A 19,935-nucleotide genomic window follows, 5' to 3' on the forward strand; every position below is an offset into this window, starting at 1 on the left:
CACACTTAACTGAATTCACAAACACAATGAGTAACTGCATGTTGCTACCAACAGTAACAAAACCTACAAGAGTTACGGAGACTAGTGTTTCCCTACTTGACCACATCTGGACCAACACCATATCCCCTTTAAAATCAGGCATAATTACAGATAATACCACAGACCACTACCCTACTTTCCTCATAACAACTCTTGGTAAAATACCCCAAGACACTACTAAAGTCACCTTCAGACTTCACAATGAGGCAGCCATATGACCTGTCTTTGTAATACTCATTTGTGCTTTATAGTTATCTGTTTACAATAATGTTTTATCACTGATTTCATCATTGCTTAGTTAATTTTAAGCCAGCCCGTAATGCTATGCATATAAGTGGCTTTGGCATGCTGCTCTTACCTGTATTTTTTTGTACCTCTGTATGTATGCTAAAATTACTAAATAAAATAGGATCTAATCTCGCCAATAAAATCCCACATACCAATGCCTATGCCGGGGACTACCTAGATGGGAATTTCCCAAATTCCTTCTATCTTGCACCAACTGAGCCCTCGGAAGTCACCGAGATTATAAAGTCACTTAAAAACAACTCAGGGAATCTGTCTAATGTCCCACCATTACTGTACAAGCGAGCGGCCCATATCCTTTTGCATGCTATTTCATTACTTTTTAACAAGTCACTAGAAACTAGCACCTTCCCGAAACTACTCAAGATGGCAAGGGTTACACCAATACATAAAGGTGGTGACCCTACAGACTTAAACAACTATAGGCCAATATCAAACTTACCATTGCTATCCAAAATCTTTGAGAAACTCATGCACAGGAGACTATATTCATTTATAACAACACAACATACTCAACCCCTGCCAATTTGGATTCAGGAAAAATAAAAGCACTAATGATGCAATCATAAAAATGCTAGATCTGCTTTACACAGCATTGGAAAATAAGGAATATCCACTAGGAATTTTTACTGACCTAAGAAAAGCTTTTGACACAGTAGACCACGACATCCTACTAATCAAACTTGACCATTACGGTATAAGAGGCCATGCGCTTGCTTATTTCAAATCTTACCTTACTAATAAGTATCAGTATGTCACCATTAAAGACACAGCATCAACAACACGGCCACTTGATACTGGAATTCCGCAGGGAAGTGTCCTTGGTCCCCTGCTCTTCCTCATATACATCAATGATCTTCCAAACGTATCCCAACACCTGAAACCCATTCTCTTTGCTGACGACACGACTTATGTCATCTCTCACCCTAATCTTGCCACCCTCAACCCCATTGTTAACGAGGAGCTGATCAAAATATCGACTTGGATGACAGCCAATAAACTTACGCTTAACACTGACAAAACCTACTATATTATGTTTGGTAGCAGAGCAGGAGATGCACAAATTAACATTAAGATCGACAACACTCTAATTACCAGACATAATGAGGGCAAATTCGTAGGCCTATACCTTGACAACAACCTGAATTTCAGCACCCATATCCAACACATAACCAAAAAAGTATCCAAAACGGTTGGGATCCTCTCTAAGATACGATACTACGTGCCGCAAAATGCCCTTCTCACACTATACCACTCACTTATTTATCCATACCTCACCTATGCTATTTGTGCTTGGGGATCAACTGCAGCAACACACCTAAAGCCAATAATAACCCAACAAAAAGCTGCAGTAAGAATAATCACTAAATCCCATCCCTGGCAACACACCCCCCCACTCTTCATAAATCTAAACTTACTCCCTGTTCAGTACATCCACACTTACTACTGTGCAATCTACATCTACAGGACCTTAAACTCCAATATCAACCTTGACCTAAAATGCTTTCTTGATAGTTGTGACAGAACCCACAGGCATAACACCAGACACAAACATCTCTACGACATTCCCCGTGTCCGACTAAACCTTTACAAAAATTCAATGTATGTCAAAGGCCCTAAAATCTGGAACACCCTACCTGAGAACTCTAGAACTGCAGACACATTCATCACCTTCAAAACTACCATTAGAAAACATCTTATCTCCCTGATACACCCCATCAACTAACTACACGAATACCACCTGGTGGTTCACACTTACACTCACTCACCCATTTGACCATAAACAGAAATATTAATCTTAATCTTAAAATAATGAATCCTATGATACTCCAATACTGAAACTATGTACTGTGCCAAAACAAAAGCATTCACATTGCTAAACTCACAAACTAGTATTTAGTCACTTAGCCATAATACCAACTTACCTCATAATTTGTAATATTTTAAAACAAAGAATTAAACTAAGTCTGCCCGAAATGCCTAGCCATGCTAGGCGTTCTAGTGATACACTCTGTAATCATTATTTAACTACATGTAAACCACACAACAACCAAATTCTGTAAATTCAACATTGTAATCTTTATAGAGAATAAACTTTGAATTGAATTAAAGTTATACCAAAGTTATATTCTACATTCTCCTTCTGGGTACTCTTCTTGGCTAACATATCAACTTTATCATGAAGGAGTAATCCAATGTGTGATGGGATCCATAGCAATTGTACATATTGAGAACTTTCAAAACAAGGGAAATACAGTGGACCCCCGGTTAACGATATTTTTTCACTCCAGAAGTATGTTCAGGTGCCAGTACTGACCGAATTTGTTCCCATAAGGAATATTGTGAAGTAGATTAGTCCATTTCAGACCCCCAAACATACACGTACAAACGCACTTACATAAATACACTTACATAATTGGTCGCATTCGGAGGTAATCGTTATGCGGGGGTCCACTGTAATGCCAATGGTGACACTCTTCAAATCACAAGTGCTCCCTCACTTAAAATATTGCTCAGTGCTGACGGCCCCGTTCAAAACAGGAGAAATATCAGAGCTGGAACAAATACAGAGATCGTTTACGGCTTGCACTGAGCCAGTAAAGCACCTAAACTACTGGGAACACCTTCAACTCTTGAACATGTACTCACTGGAGCGGAGGAGAGAGATACATGATAATATATACCTGGAAAGTACTCGAGGGCCTGGTCCCAAATCTGCACACTGCCATAACAACATACTTGAGTGAGTGATATGGGAGGAAGTGTAAAATAAACCCAGTGAGGAGCAGGAGTGTGGTGGGGACAATAAGGGAACACTTTATCAACATCTGGAGTCCCAGACTATTCAACATCTTACCAGAAGATATCAGAAACACAGCTGGGACAAGTGTAGAAGCTTTCAAGAGGAAACTGGACAAGTATCTTCACGAGGTGCGAGATCAACCAGGCTGTGATGGATATGTGGGGCAGCGGGCCTCCAGCAGCAACAGCCTGGTTGACCAGGCAAGCACCAGACAAGAGTAGAGAAACTCTCAAAACTCTTCAAAGGTATATCAAAGGTATGCACTTCTGGAAAGACAGTTAGGGCACATATAATGAATGTTTTTTTTTTGTGTCTGGGGGGGGGAGGCTTACTTTAATCTGAAAAATACAAATAATAATGTACAAGTACATGTATTCTCTTCTTTGGGGTCACCCTGCCTTGGTAGGAGAAAGTCATTGAGAAAAAAGTACATATAAATTAATTTTACCTGATACATATGCAAAGTCTCCCTTCTTGAAAACATCGTTTATAATCTTTTGTTGTGTTGCCTCTGCATCTACATATCCATCGAAATTACTGAATGAATTTTTCTTGATCATTCCAATGATTTCTCCAGGCTCACCTAAGGAAGCCAAATCATGTGCTAAGAACTTCTGTAGCTATGATGGGTTAACTTTTTTAAATTCTAGATACCTATTTCTGAGCATTAAAATAATGATAAAAAATTAAAACTTGATATATTGGTATTGCTCCCAAAACTGTCAAAGTGCAATGGCATAACAGGAGGCCATAACTATAAACTGCAATAAGGAATAAAAGCTACCTAGACTTTTTCTTTATATAAAAAAAAAGTGGTAGAACAATGGAATGCTTAACAAGTGCTATAACCACTGAAAAATTGAAAAACTTAAGGATACAGTAGATTAAATGCTGAAGACAAGATACATGAACTTTGTTTTGCTCTTGTAGCTAAAAAAAAATAAACATGCATACTGCCGATTACTACTATATAAAGATCATTAGTGCGTAACTTTTTTTTTTTATATCAAGTCGGCCGTCTCCCACCGAGGCAGGGTGACCCAAAAATGAAAGAAAATCCCCAAAAAGAAAATACTTTCATCATCATCATTCAACACTTCCACCTCACTCACACACAATCACTGTTTTTGCAGAGGTGCTCAGAACACAACAGCTTAGAAGCATATACCTATAAAGATACACAACATATCCCTCCAAACTGCTAATATCCCGAACCCCTCCTTTAAAGTGCAGGCATTGTACTTCCCATTTCCAGGACTCAAGTCCGGCTATATAAAAATAACCGGTTTCCCTGAATTTTTTTTTTTTTTTTCAACAAGTCGGCCGTCTCCCACCGAGGCAGGGTGACCCAAAAAAGAAAGAAAATCTCCAAAAAGAAAATACTTTCATCATCATTCAACACTTTCACCACACTCGCACATTATCACTGTTTTTGCAGAGGTGCTCAGAATACAACAGTTTAGAAGCATACACATATAAAGATACACAACATATCCCTCCAAACTGCCAATATCCCAAACCCCTCCTTTAAAGTGCAGGCATTGTACTTCCCATTTCCAGGACTCAAGTCCAACTACAGTATATGAAAATAACCGGTTTCCCTGAATCCCTTCATTAAATATTACCCTGCTCACACTCCAACAGATTGTCAGGTCCCAAATACCATTCGTCTCCATTCACTCCTAACACGCTCATGCACGCTTGCTGGAAGTCCAAGCCCCTCGCGTACAAAACCTTCTTTACCCCCTCCCTCCAACCTTTTCGAGGACGACCCCTACCCCGCCTTCCTTCCCCTACAGATTTATACGCTCTCCATGTCATTCTACTTTGATCCATTCTCTCTAAATGACCAAACCACCTCAACAACCCCTCTTCAGCCCTCTGACTAATACTTTTATTAACTCCACACCTTCTCCTAATTTCCACACTCCGAATTTTCTGCATAATATTTACACCACACATTGCCCTTAGACAGGACATCTCCACTGCCTCCAACCGCCTCCTCACTGCTGCATTCACAACCCAAGCTTCACACCCATATAAGAGTGTTGGTACTACTATACTTTCATACATTCCCTTCTTTGCCTCCATAGATAACGTTTTTTGTCTCCACAAATACCTCAATGCAGTGGGGGGAAATAAATGGGATTACTACTATACTTTCATACATTCCCTTCTTTGCCTCCATAGATAACGTTTTTTGTCTCCACAAATACCTCAATGCAGGATGTACTACTATACTTTCATACATTCCCTTCTTTGCCTCCATAGATAACGTTTTTTGTCTCCACAAATACCTCAATGCCCCTCATCAATTCTATGATTAACCTCATCCTTCATAAATCCATCCGGTGACACGTCAACTCCCAAATATCTGAAAACATTCACTTCTTCCATACTCCTCCTCCCCAATTTGATATCCAATTTTTCTTTATCTAAATCATTTGATACTCTCATCACCTTACTCTTTTCTATGTTCACTTTCAACTTTCTACCTTTACACACATACCTTTACATATTTATGTTAACTATTTTTGACATGTTAATGATGCCTAATCTAATAATCCCTACAAACCTCTCATGCAGAACAGTGCTATAGGTCAAGATAAAAATTATATTAATATAATGCATTTGCAGTTGTAGTTTAAAGCAATTGGTTGAGGCTTAAGTTTAGATGAACATTTAATTAGTGCCAAATCTGTTATATAAGACATCTAAATATTAAGAAGCATTGTTCTGAGAGTCAGTGTAGATTCCTGCTGAATATTTTTGTTAAAGCTGAGATAGAAACCCAGAATCATTACACAGTACTTCAGAAACCTAAGGTGCGTTTGCATTAAAGGTTAATTATACTAATTTAAGCACTGTTGAGATACTGATAAAAATAAACAGCACATAATATTGTAAATCTGTCAACATGGGTCTATGAAGCTTTATAACACAGTATCTACACTGTTTTGCACAGGCTTCTTTGTTCCTAACACAAGTGCCAATCATGAAACAGCTTAGGTCAGAATTAATATTAGGGTACCCTAAAAATTAAATGAAAGTCTCTAACTCTGTCATTAAAAGTATGTTCCCAAACTGCCATAATGAACTACAGAACTCAAAATATAGGACAGAAACTACATATTCACAAATTATGTGCATCAAATTCTAACCTAAATGGTGAAAATATTATTAATAAGCTTGGTCACAAACCTATAACAAACACCACCCTTCTATACAACATAAAAATATGATTGGTTCCCACAAATTGTCAACAAGAAAAATGTGAATTAACTAAGACTACTTTCCATAATGCCTGGTACTAAGGCATATGCACACCTAGCTTGATTAAAAATGACTAATTAGTCAAATTACTTACCAGGATACTCTGTTATCTAGTAACAACAGTGCATATTAAATTATACTAAAGGAATGTGCATTTTGTTTTTGAATCAAAAAATTTTTTTTTTTCAACAAGTCAGCTGTCTCCCACAGAGGCAGTGACTCAAAATGAAAGAAAATCCCCAAAAAGAAAATATTTTCACCATCATTCAACACTTTCACCTCACTCACACATAATCAATGTCTTTGCAGAGGCACCCAGATGCAACAGTTTAGAAGCATATATAAAAAAAGAGCAGAGTATATGAAGAGTAAAAGAAAGGTGAAGAGAGTGGTGAGAGAGTGCAAAAGGAGAGCAGATGACAGAGTGGGAGAGGCACTGTCAAGAAATTTTAATGAAAATAAGAAAAAATTTTGGAGTGAGTTAAACAAATTAAGAAAGCCTAGGGAAAGTATGGATTTGTCAGTTAAAAACAGAGTAGGGGAATTAGTAGATGGGGAAAGGGAGGCATTAGGTAGATGGCGAGAATATTTTGAGGAACTTTTAAATGTTGAGGAAGAAAGGGAGGCGGTAATTTCATGCACTGGCCAGGGAGGTATACCATCTTTTAGGAGTGAAGAAGAGCAGAATGTAAGTGTGGTGGAGGTACGTGAGGCATTACGTAGAATGAAAGGGGGTAAAGCAGCTGGAACTGATGGGATCATGACAGAAATGTTAAAAGCAGGGGGGGATATAGTGTTGGAGTGGTTGGTACTTTTGTTTAATAAATGTATGAAAGAGGGGAAGGTACCTAGGGATTGGCGGAGAGCATGTATAGTCCCTTTATATAAAGGGAAAGGGGACAAAAGAGAATGTAAAAATTATAGAGGAATAAGTTTACTGAGTATACCAGGAAAAGTTTGGCAGTTTGGAGGGATATGTTGTGTATCTTTATATGTTTATGCTTCTAGACTGTTGTATTCTGAGCACCTCTGCAAAAACAGTGATAATGTGCGAGTGTGGTGAAAGTGTTGAATGATGATGAAAGTATTTTCTTTTTGGGGATTTTCTTTCTTTTTTGGGTCACCCTGCCCCGGTGGGAGACGGCCGACTTGTTGAAAAAAAAAAAAAAAAAAAAACCAGGAAAAGTATACGGTAGGGTTATAATTGAAAGAATTAGAGGTAAGACAGAATGTAGGATTGCAGATGAGCAGGGAGGCTTCAGAGTGGGTAGGGGATATGTAGATCAAGTGTTTACATTGAAGCATATATGTGAACAGTATTTAGATAAAGGTAGGGAAGTTTTTATTGCATTTATGGATTTAGAAAAGGCATATGATAGAGTGGATAGAGGAGCAATGTGGCAAATGTTGCAAGTATGTGGAATAGGTGGTAAGTTACTAAATGCTGTTAAGGGTTTTTATGAGGATAGTGAGGCTCAGGTTAGGGTGTGTAGAAGAGAGGGAAAATACTTCCCGGTAAAAGTAGGTCTTAGACAGGGATGTGTAATGTCACCATGGTTGTTTAATATATTTATAGATGGGGTTGTAAAAGAAGTAAATGCTAGGGTGTTCGGAAGAGGGGTGGGGTTAAAATATGGGGAATCAAATTCAAAATGGGAATTGACACAGTTACTTTTTGCTGATGATACTGTGCTTATGGGAGATTCTAAAGAAAAATTGCAAAGGTTAGTGGATGAGTTTGAGAATGTGTGTAAAGGTAGAAAGTTGAAAGTGAACATAGAAAAGAGTAAGGTGATGAGGGTATCAAATGATTTAGATAAAGAAAAATTGGATATCAAATTGGGGAGGAGGAGTATGGAAGAAGTGAATGTTTTTAGATACTTGGGAGTTGACGTGTCGGCGGATGGATTTATGAAGGATGAGGTTAATCATAGAATTGATGAGGGAAAAAAGGTGAGTGGTGCGTTGAGGTATATGTGGAGTCAAAAAACGTTATCTATGGAGGCTAAGAAGGGAATGTATGAAAGTATAGTAGTACCAACACTCTTATATGGATGTGAAGCTTGGGTGGTAAATGCAGCAGCGAGGAGACGGTTGGAGGCAGTGGAGATGTCCTGTCTAAGGGCAATGTGTGGTGTAAATATTATGCAGAAAATTCGAAGTGTGGAAATTAGGAGAAGGTGTGGAGTTAATAAAAGCATTAGTCAGAGGGCAGAAGAGGGGTTGTTGAGGTGGTTTGGTCATTTAGAGAGAATGGATCAAAGTAGAATGACATGGAAAGCATATAAATCTATAGGGGAAGGAAGGAGGGGTAGGGGTCGTCCTCGAAAGGGTTGGAAAGAGGGGGTAAAGGAGGTTTTGTGGGCGAGGGGCTTGGACTTCCAGCAAGCGTGCATGAGCGTGTTAGATAGGAGTGAATGGAGACGAATGATACTTGGGACCTGACGATCTGTTAGAGTGTGAGCAGGGTAATATTTAGTGAAGGGATTCAGGGAAACCGGTTATTTTCATATAGTCGGACTTGAGTCCTGGAAATGGGAAGTACAATGCCTGCACTTTAAAGGAGGGGTTTGGGATATTGGCAGTTTGGAGGGATATGTTGTGTATCTTTATACGTATATGCTTCTAAACTGTTGTATTCTGAGCACCTGTGCAAAAACAGTGATAATGTGTGAGTGTGGTGGAAGTGTTGAATGATGATGAAAGTATTTTCTTTTTGGGGATTTTCTTTCTTTTTTTGGGTCACCCTGCCTCGGTGGGAGACAGCCGACTTGTTAAAAAAAAAAAAAAAAAGATATATATAACATACCCCTCCAAACTGTCAATATCCCAAACCCCTCCTTTAAAGTGCAGGCATTGTACTTTCCCAAATTCCTAAAATGTATATTAGTGTTAATGCTTAAGGTTCGAATCTATCAACTCCGAGAAGGGAAATGCAAGTGTGTATGTGTACCCGGCAATATACCGGGCAAAATGATGATCTATTATCATCTGGAAATAGAATGGTAAAAAATCTGAAGGCAGCAAAACAATACTGTAGTCTTCAAACTGGAATGATGATGATGATAATACTAGTAATAACAGAATAATAGCAATAAAAACATTACTATTTATAACAGAAAAGATAAATTAACAGAGGCATATAAATCTGGAGTGACTGGAAAGAGTAGATGACATTCCAGTAAGAGTTAGGAGAGGATGAAAGAAGTTTTGAGTGGATGGGGCCTGAGCATCCAGCAGACATGTGTAAGCATGTCAGAAAGAAATGAATGAAGACAAATGGATTTTAATGGATGTGTTGCTAGTGTGAGCAAGGTATAAAGAATTCAGGAAAATCGGTTAGCCAGACTTGATTCCTGGAGGTTGGAAGGGTGTGCCTGCACTTTGAAGGGTAGGTCGAGTTGCTGCAGTTGAAGGGCAATCCGAGTTGTGATATCAGCATACCCCTGGCAAGGCATTGAATGAATGAAAAATCATCAATGTGTGGGAGATGGCCACTGGGGTAAAAAAAAAAAAATAATAATGGTAAAAATAATACAATTTTATAAATATTATGTAGAGAATTTGTAGTGTGGAAATTAGGTGATGTGGAGTTACTAGAAGTATTATTCAGAGAGCTGAGGAGAGGTTGTTGAGGTGGTTTGGTCATTTAGAAAGGATGGAGGAAAATAGGAGGATTTGGAGGGTGTATAAATCTGTATTGGAGGGGAGGATGGGTAGGGTTTGTCCTAGGAAAGGATGGAAGGAGGGTCGGGGGTTAAAGAGGTTTTGTGTGTAAGGGGCTTGGACATAAAGAAGGCATGTGTGAGCATGTTAGATAAGAGTGAATGGAGAAGAATAGTTTTGGGACCTAATGAGCTGTTGGAGTGTGAGCAGGGTAATATTTTGTGAAGAGATTCAGGGAAACCTGTTAGCCAGACTTGAGTCCTGGAGATTGGAAGTACAATGACTGCACTTTTAAAGGTTTAGGATATTTGCTGTTTAGAGTGACATCTAAACTGTCGTATCTGTGTGCATCTGTAAAGGCAGTGACGGTATCAATGATGGTGAAAGTGTATTTTTTTTTTTATGGGTCACCCTGCCTCGGTGAGAGATGGCTAGCGTGTTAAAAAAATAATAACAATGAAAATAATAATGAAAATATCAATAATAATAGTGAAAATAATAATAATAAAACAAATTAATAAAAACCGTTTTCTTAAAATTATTACTTTTATACTACAGAACCTCTAATACAACAAGTTAATACTAATTAAATACAGTAATTCTGTTAAAATTCCATGATACCTGGTTTACACTTGATGCACATTCCATCGACTCCTCTGACAATTTCTTTGGTCTTGTTATCAATCTTGAGGAGAGCTACTGGGTATATTTTAGGTGCCGTCAATAGCAGAAAACCAACAGCTCCAGTGTGGCCTTCCATGTTTACTGTTGAAGAAGTTACATACTGTACATAACTTTTCCATTTCATATGATAAATGATAAACTTTGTTTCTACAAAACATGGTTTACACTTGATCCCAAAAAGGCAACACTAATGACATACTTTATAGAAATCACCTGGTTATTCAGAGCATTTCGAGCTGCCTTAAAATAAACTTATAACTGCAGTATAACCAGAATTTTTGTAAACAATCGGTTGGAAGTTTCAGTAAAATAATTTGCTTTAATGTTTGTGGAAGTTATTACAAATGTTGGTCAAATACAAATGCAACTACTGATCAAAATTTCAGTACTACTCCACAGGACATGCAATAAACTGAAGGCCCAGAAAATGCATAGCATCTTGAGCAAAACTTAGCCTATACTAAACTTAAAATTTACTCAACTAATTTAAAATAAAAATCACAAAAAAAATCCTTGTCAAATTTAGCAGTGTGAGTGGGAGTAGTTACTTGACTTACAATACAAAATATAATGAGATAGTAAATGCCTATCTACTAATACATGGGAGTTGATGAAAAGTTGGAACAACAGGGACAGAATTAGATGAAAACAGGCTTTTTTTTGACACACTGTAAATTTTTTTTGTCAAGATAGCATTAACGTTAGGAGGTGCTTTGCTTTTTAACAGTAGCCAAAATGGTTGGGATCCTCTCTAAGATACATTACTACGTACCACAATCTGCCCTGCTCACACTATACTATTCACTTATCTATCCCTACCTCACATATGCCATTTGTGCTTGGGGATCGACAAAGCAACCTACCTAAAGCCAATAATAACCAGACAAAAAGCCTCAGTAAGAATTACTGTATCATGCAATCCAATACTAGGCAACACACACCCCCCCTCTTCAAAGACCTAAACTTAATCACTGTGCAGAATATCCACACTTACTACTGTGCAACCTATATTTACAGAACCATAAATTCCAATATTAACCCTGAACTAAAACGCTTTCTTGATAGTTGTGACAGGGCTCATAAGCACAATACCAGACATGAAAATCTCTACGACATTCCCCGTGTCCAGCTAAATCTATACAAAAATTCATTGTATGTAAAAGGGCCTAAAATCTGGAACTCCTTGCCTGAAAACTCTAGAACTGCAGACTCAACCACCATTTTCAAAACTACTGTTAAAAAACACTGTCAGCTAAGTACATGAAAACCACCTATACACTGGTACCTCGAATTTTGGCCATACGTAATTCGTTCCTGGAGTTTACCTGGAGAGAGTTCCGGGGGTCAACGCCCCCGCAGCCCGGTCTGTGACCAGGCCTCCTGGTGGATCAGAGCCTGATCAACCAGGCTGTTGCTGCTGGCTGCACGCAAACCAACGTACGAGCCACAGCCCGGCTGATCAGGAACTGACTTTAGGTGCTTGTCCAGTGCCAGCTTGAAGACTGCCAGGGGTCTGTTGGTAATCCCCCTTATGTGTGCTGGGAGGCAGTTGAACAGTCTCGGGCCCCTGACACTTATTGTATGGTCTCTTAACGTGCTAGTGACACCCCTGCTTTTCATTGGGGGGATGGTGCATCGTCTGCCAAGTCTTTTGCTTTCGTAGTGAGTGATTTTCGTGTGCAAGTTCTGTACTAGTCCCTCTAGGATTTTCCAGGTGTATATAATCATGTATCTCTCCCTCCTGCGTTCCAGGGAATACAGGTTTAGGAACCTCAAGCGCTCCCAGTAATTGAGGTGTTTTATCTCCGTTATGCGCGCCGTGAAAGTTCTCTGTACATTTTCTAGGTCGGCAATTTCACCTGCCTTGAAAGGTGCTGCTAGTGTGCAGCAATACTCCAGCCTAGATAGAACAAGTGACCTGAAGAGTGTCATCATGGGCTTAGCCTCCCTAGTTTTGAAGGTTCTCATTATCCATTCTGTCATTTTTCTAGCAGATGCGATTGATACAATGTTATGGTCCTTGAAGGTGAGATCCTCCGACATGATCACTCCCAGGTCTTTGACGTTGGTGTATCGCTCTATTTTGTGGCCAGAATTTGTTTTGTACTCTGATAAAGATTTAATTTCCTCATGTTTACCATATCTGAGTAATTGAAATTTCTCATCATTGAACTTCATATTGTTTTCTGCAGCCCACTGAAAGATTTGGTTGATGTCCGCCTGGAGCCTTGCAGTGTCTGCAATGGAAGACACTGTCATGCAGATTCAGGTGTCATCTGCAAAGGAAGACACGGTGCTGTGGCTGACATCCTTGTCTATGTCGGATATGAGGATGAGGAACAAGATGGGAGCGAGTACTGTGCCTTGTGGAACAGAGCTTTTCACCGTAGCTGCCTCGGACTTTACTCTGTTGACGACTACTCTCTGTGTTCTGTTAGTGAGGAAATTATAGATCCATCGACCGACTTTTCCTGTTATTCCTTTAGCACGCATTTTGTGCGCTATTACGCCATGGTCACACTTGTCGAAGGCTTTTGCAAAGTCTGTATATATTACATCTGCATTCTTTTTGTCTTCTAGTGCATTTAGGACCTTGTCATAGTGATCCAATAGTTGAGACAGACAGGAGCGACCTGTTCTAAACCCATGTTGCCCAGGGTTGTGTAACTGATGGGATTCTAGATGGGTGGTGATCTTGCTTCTTAGGACCCTTTCAAAGATTTTTATGATATGGGATGTTAGTGCTATTGGTCTGTAGTTCTTTGCTGTTGCTTTACTGACCCCTTTGTAGAGTGGGGCTATGTCTGTTGTTTTTAGTAACTGTGGGACGACCCCCGTGTCCATGCTTCCTCTCCATAGGATGGAAAAGGCTTGTGATAGGGGCTTCTTGCAGTTCTTGATGAACACAGAGTTCCATGAGTCTGGCCCTGGGGCAGAGTGCATGGGCATGTCATTTATCGCCTGTTCGAAGTCATTTGGCGTCAGGATAACATCGGATAGGCTTGTGTTAATCAAATTTTGTGGCTCTCTCATAAAAAATTCATTTTGATCTTCGACTCTCAGTCTGGTTAGCGGCTTGCTAAAAACTGAGTCATATCGGGACTTGAGTAGCTCACTCATTTCCTTGCTGTCATCTGTGTAGGACCCATCTTGTTTAAGTAAGGGCCCAATACTGGATGTTGTTCTCGATTTTGATTTGGCATAGGAGAAGAAATACTTTGGGTTTCTTTCGATTTCATTTATGGCTTTTAGTTCTTCCCGCGATTCCTGACTCCTAAAGGATTCTTTTAGCTTAAGTTCGATGCTTGCTATTTCTCTGACCAGTGTCTCCCTACGCATTTCAGATATATTGACCTCTTTTAGCCGCTCTGTTATTCTTTTCCGTCGCCTGTAAAGGGAGCGCCTGTCTCTTTCTATTTTACATCTACTCCTCCTTTTCCTTAGAGGAATAAGCCTTGTGCATACATCGAGTGCCACCGAGTTAATCTGTTCTAGGCATAAGTTGGGGTCTGTGTTGCTTAGTATATCTTCCCAGCTTATATCTGTTAGGACTTGGTTTACTTGGTCCCACTTTATGTTTTTGTTATTGAAGTTGAATTTGGTGAATGCTCCCTCGTGACTAGTCTCATTATGTCGGTCTGGGGCTCCACGCATACATGTCTGAACCTCAATTATGTTGTGATCTGAGTATATTGTTTTTGATATGGTGACATTTCTTATCAGATCATCATTGTTAGTGAAGATGAGGTCTAGTGTATTCTCCAGTCTAGTAGGCTCTATTATTTGCTGGTTTAAATTGAATTTTGTGCAGAGATTTAAAAGCTCGTGTGAGTGTGAGTTTTCATCAGAGCTGTCTCCTGGTGTTATTACTGCAACAATATTATTTGCTATATTCCTCCATTTTAGGTGCCTTAAGTTGAAATCCCCCAGGAGCAAGATGTTGGGTGCAGGAGCTGGAAGATTTTCCAGACAGTGGTCAATTGGAATTGCTGGGATGTTGCATCCGGAGGCTTGTAGACTACCACAATGACTAGGTTTTGGTTCTCGACCTTTACTGCTAAAACTTCCACTACATCATTTGAGGCATTAAGCAGTTCTGTGCAAACAAGTGACTCTGCAATGTACAGGCCAACCCCCCCTTTTTGCCTGTTCACTCTGTCACATCTGTATAGGTTGTAACCTGAGATCCATATTTCGTTGTCCAAGTGATCCTTTATGTGGGTCTCAGTGAAAGCCGCGAACATTGCCTTTGCCTCTGCAAGCAGTCCACGGATGAAAGGTATTTTGTTGTTTGTTCCTGGCTTTAGACCCTGTATATTTGCAAAGAAGAATGTTATCGGACTGGTGGTATTGTTGGTACTGGGGGGGGGATTTTTTTTCCGGCATTAGTATCTGTATCTGTTGGTTTGGAGTGGAGGCCATCGACTGTGGTTCCACTCCAGGAATGACTGGATTTGGTGTACGATTTCTACCATTTCCTGCCAGTTTTTTTTCCTTCCTGGGACTAAAAAACCTCTCCCTCTTGAGTGGCTGTGGCTACCCAGGTTTTCCCATGGCCTGGATGTTTTGTATCTTTTTGTCCCCTTTAGATGGTATGCCTGGCAATTTAAGTTATAGCACAGTCTTTCCTGTACTGAAGAGGTACACAGTTCAGGGTGAAAAAGCTTACAGGAAGGGAGTTTGCATTTTCCTGTTGCCATATGGGCATGGCATTTTCTAGGGTGGTCATAGTTGCACATCCCATCTGTTTTTCCAGATTTCCCATGCCAGCAGATACCAAGTGCAGAGTATGTGCACAGGCTTGGTTTCCGTTTGCCTTGGGTTTCTGTGACTTTATTCCCTGTTGGTGCATGTTTACCTGTCTTACTTCTATCCTCCCTAGCACCAACAATGGAGCTCCCACCAGTTGTTCTTGGTAATATATCCTCACTATTGCTAGTGGAGTCCTCTTGTTTGCTATTTCCTGCAGTATTTCTAGTTTGCAATATTGGTTTTATCTTATCTTTGACTACACTTGTTTCCCTACTATGGCTCCTGTCCCCTATGAGGTCATTTATATGTATTCCTTCCTGCGTATAATTCCCGACTACCTGGACAAAATCTCCAGCTTCACCATTACTGTCTCCCAGGACAGCATCTCCAGCTTCACCATTACTGTCTCCCAGGACAGCATCTCCAGCTTCACCATTACTGTCTCCCAGGACAGCATCTCCAGCTTCACCATTACTGTCTCCCAGGACAGCACCTCCAGCTTCACCATTACTGTCTCCCAGGACAGCACCTCCAGCTTCACCATTACTGTCTCCCAGGACAGCACCTCCAGCTTCACCATTACTCTCTCCCAGGACAGCACCTCCAGCTTCACCATTACTCTCTCCCAGGACAGCACTATCAGCCCCACATTTACTGACTACCAGGAGCTGTTACCGAACGAATTTGTTCCCATAAGGAATAATGTAAATTAGATTAGTCCATTTTAGACCCCCAAAAACACACTTACAAAAGCACTTACAAAAATATATTTACATAATTGTTCAAGTTGGGAGCTGTTCGAAATTTGAGGTACCACCGCACTATTACTCATATCATGCACACATCCAAAACAAAATAGACTTACTCTCGATATCTGTGATTCACCCTAATTTACATTTACACTCACCCAAATGACCATAAAAATAAAATTCCGAATATAACTATTACCTCATAAATCTTAAGCAATATAGGAGCTTTAATAGAAAATATGTATCATGCCAAGACAAAACCATTCTCATTACTAAATTTACAAATTGTAATATAGAGTAAGAATTAACATTAGTCTGCCAGAAATGCCTAGGCATGCTAGTGGCCTTCTTTGTAATTTCTATTTTATAATATGTAAACCACAAATTGTAATAAAAAAAAAAAAAAAAAAAAAAAAAAAAAAAAAAGGTAAACCCCACATTGTAATCTTTACAGAGAGATAAACATTTCAATTTCAAGTGGTTGGTAGATAGAGAACCTTAGAAATGCTCCGGTAGAGTTACAGATTTTAGAGCCATTGATGCAAAATGAGTTTTTACACAGATTGAGTTGGACATAAGAAATATTAGAGATATTTTTGTGATGAATTATGTCTATAGATTCTGTTGCAGCTATCATGGAAGTTTCAGAGCAGGGTTTATATTAGAACTGATTGTTCTGTACAATGCATGCAATTTAAAGGAGGGGTTTGGGATATTGGTTGTTAGGAATGACATCTAAATTGTCATATCTGAGTGCCTCTGCAAAGACAGTGATTAAGTATGAATGATGGTGAAAGTGTTGAACAATGATGAAAGTTTTTCCATTCTTTCTGGATGTCCCTCCAAACAGCCAATACCCCAAACCCCTCCTTTAAGGTGCAGGCATTGTACTTCCCACTTGGAGGACCTAAGTCTGGCTAACCAGTTTCCCTGAATCACTTCACAAAATATTACCCTGTTCACACTCCAGTAGAATGTACAGTAGTATGAGTGAATATTATGTACACTGATTAAGTTTTATACACAAATAAGTTGCACATAGGAATCTGAAACTTTGTGATGATGTTTCAGTCTGACTTGGATCATTAACTAGTCACAGAGAGAAGCATAAAGGGAAGGAAGCCAGCATACTGTGGATACAAGGGGGAGGTAGGGGACAGGTGGGGAAGAATGGTAGTAGGAAGTATGGAGAAAGTGCATGTGTTCAGATATTATGGAGTAGACTTGTCATGGATCTGAAAGATAAGGTGAAACATAAAATTGACAAGGCATCTGTAGAGACAAAGAACAATTATCCATGGAGCCAAAAAGGGGAATGTATCAGAGTACAGTGCTACTAAGACTTGTATAAGAGTGTGAAGCATGGGTCTTAAACATTGCAGTGAGGAGGAGGTTGGCGACAGCAGAAATGTCATGTCTGAAGGCAATGCATTGTCTGAATATTATACAGAAAATTAGTAGTTTGGAAATTAAAAGGAGGTACGGGGTTACTAAAAGTATTATCCAGAGAATTGAGGTGGTTTGGACATTTAGAGGATGAAGCAAAATAGGATGACTTGGAGGATGTAAAAATCTTTAATGAGGGGAAGGTGGGTTAGAGGTCATCCAAAGAAAGGTTGGAGTGACAGGGGTAAAGGAGGGTTTATATGCAAGATGTTTGGATGTTCAACAAGTGTGTGTGTGTGTGTTAGATAGGAGTGAATGGAGACGAATGGTTATTGGGACCAGATGAGCTGTTAGTGTGTGAGCAGGGTAATATTTTGTGAAGGAATTAAGGGAAACCAGTTAGCTGGACTTGAGTCCTGGAGGTGAGCAGTACAATGTCTGCACTTTAAAGGAGAATTCTGGGATATTGGCTGTTTGGAGTTACATCTAGACTGTTGCAACTGAGTACCTCTGCAAAGACAGTGATTATGTTTGAATGATGGTGAAAGTGTTGTTGAATGATGTGAGTGTTTTTTTTTTTTTTTGAGGGGGTCACCCTGCCTTGGTGGAAGAAGGCCGATATGTTAAAAAAAATAATCACAGGGAAGCATTAAACATGTAGGAGTCATACACTGTTTGGGAAATGGCCATTAATCAAGTTTCATCAAAGGATATAGTACTGTATATACTGTACATTAAAAAATCAAACTGATAGTGGTTGATAACAAGTGTTCACTCTCTGTTTGACTGTCAAGGTCCAGCAAGAAATTTCCTATTTTTAATTCCCTTGTCTACCTTATTATATTGTGATGAACTTATTTGAATTACAGTAGATAAAATTCATGATAGACAACAAATCTCCACCAACTGCAGTGCTACCACATTCATGCAAATTTCCTTTCAATTTTTTTTTTAACACGTCAGCCATTTCCCACCGAGGCAGGGTGACCCAAAAAGAAAGAAAAACCTATAAAGAAGAAAAAACTTTCATCATCATTCAACACTTTCATCATCACTCACTCATAATTACTGTCTTTGAAGAAGCACTCAGATACAACAGTTTAGATGTCCCTCCAAACTGCCAATATCCCAAACCCCTCTTTTAAAGTGCAGGTACTGTACATCCCATTTCCAGGACTCTAAGTCCAGCTAACTAGTGTCCCTGAAAAAACACTGCAAAGTCGCTGTTTTAATCGAAAATCACGGTCTCAGTTTTTTCTCATTATACACTGTGTGCTGCAGGATTTGTTTTATGTGGTGTACACATACCACATAGATGTATTCTCTCATATCTAGGCCCAAATTTACCACTCACAGCTTATCAGAGTGAGCTGAGCTCATGGCGTAGATCTACGGTTTGGACCCTGAACGTAAAGCCATAGATCTACAGCACGGACCCTGAAAGGGTTAATACATGTGATAACATTACTGACTGTAGCACATGCAGTATTTTGGATGAAACTAAAGGTACTGACATAGAAATTTTGTACAAAACCAGAAATAATAACAGTTAATTTTAAGTCAAATCTGCTTGTACTCGCCTAATTGTGGTTGCAGGAGTTGATTCATCGCTTCTGGCCCCGCTTCTTCACTGGTCACTACTGGGTCAGTCACTCCCTCTCTGCTCCGTGAGCTTATCATACTTCTTCTTAAAGCTATGTATGGATCCTGCCTCCACTAAATCACTTTCCAGACTATTCCACTTCGTGACAATTCTGTGACTGAAGAAATACACTGGAACCTCGGTTTTCACAATTAATTCGTTCCAGAAAGGCTGACGAAAACCGAATTGTACGAAAACTGAAGCAATATTTCCCATAAGAAATAATGTAAATCCAATTAATCCGTTCCAGACACCCAAAAATATTAACAAAAAAAAAATGCATTTTATAGAGAGTAACCAGTTTTACATACAGAAAACAATGAGAAATAAATATAAATGACAAATGAAATGGATAAATGAACATTTAACATCACTTTTACCTTTATTGAAGACTCTTGTTAGCGTATGGAAGACAGCGGAGGGGAGAGGAAGTTGGAGAGGTTAGTGTTTGGAAGGGGAATCCCCTTCCATAAGGACTTCAGGTATTAATTAAGGCCCTATCCCGGGTTACTTCCCTTCTTTGTCTTTTACTGCCGAGATCGGCCACATGTACGCCACTTTTGTACTTTGCTACGAGTTCTTACTTGAATATCGTGTTTCTCACCTTCTTTATCAAAGGGCTGCCACTTGGAACT

General features: G+C 39.5%; 1 protein-coding gene across 5 annotated transcripts in view; it reads right to left on the reverse strand.

Annotated features, from left to right (window-relative positions):
- LOC128694663 (long-chain fatty acid transport protein 4) overlaps nt 1–19,935 on the reverse strand; it is a 64,923-nt gene that overhangs the window by 7,167 nt on the left and 37,821 nt on the right. For 4 of the 5 annotated variants that reach the window (XM_053784862.2, XM_053784863.2, XM_053784864.2 and 1 more), the window contains exons 11-12: nt 10,709–10,852; nt 3,597–3,731 (exon numbers count right to left, since the gene is read on the reverse strand). In XM_053784862.2, the coding sequence (XP_053640837.2) occupies nt 3,597–3,731; nt 10,709–10,852 (279 nt within the window). The remainder of the gene's footprint in view (nt 1–3,596; nt 3,732–10,708; nt 10,853–19,935) is intronic. The other variant, XM_053784865.2, reaches the window with a different exon arrangement.

Source organism: Cherax quadricarinatus, chromosome 51 (genome assembly GCF_038502225.1).
Source record: "Cherax quadricarinatus isolate ZL_2023a chromosome 51, ASM3850222v1, whole genome shotgun sequence".
In the NCBI taxonomy this organism is placed as follows: Eukaryota; Metazoa; Arthropoda; class Malacostraca; order Decapoda; family Parastacidae; genus Cherax; species Cherax quadricarinatus.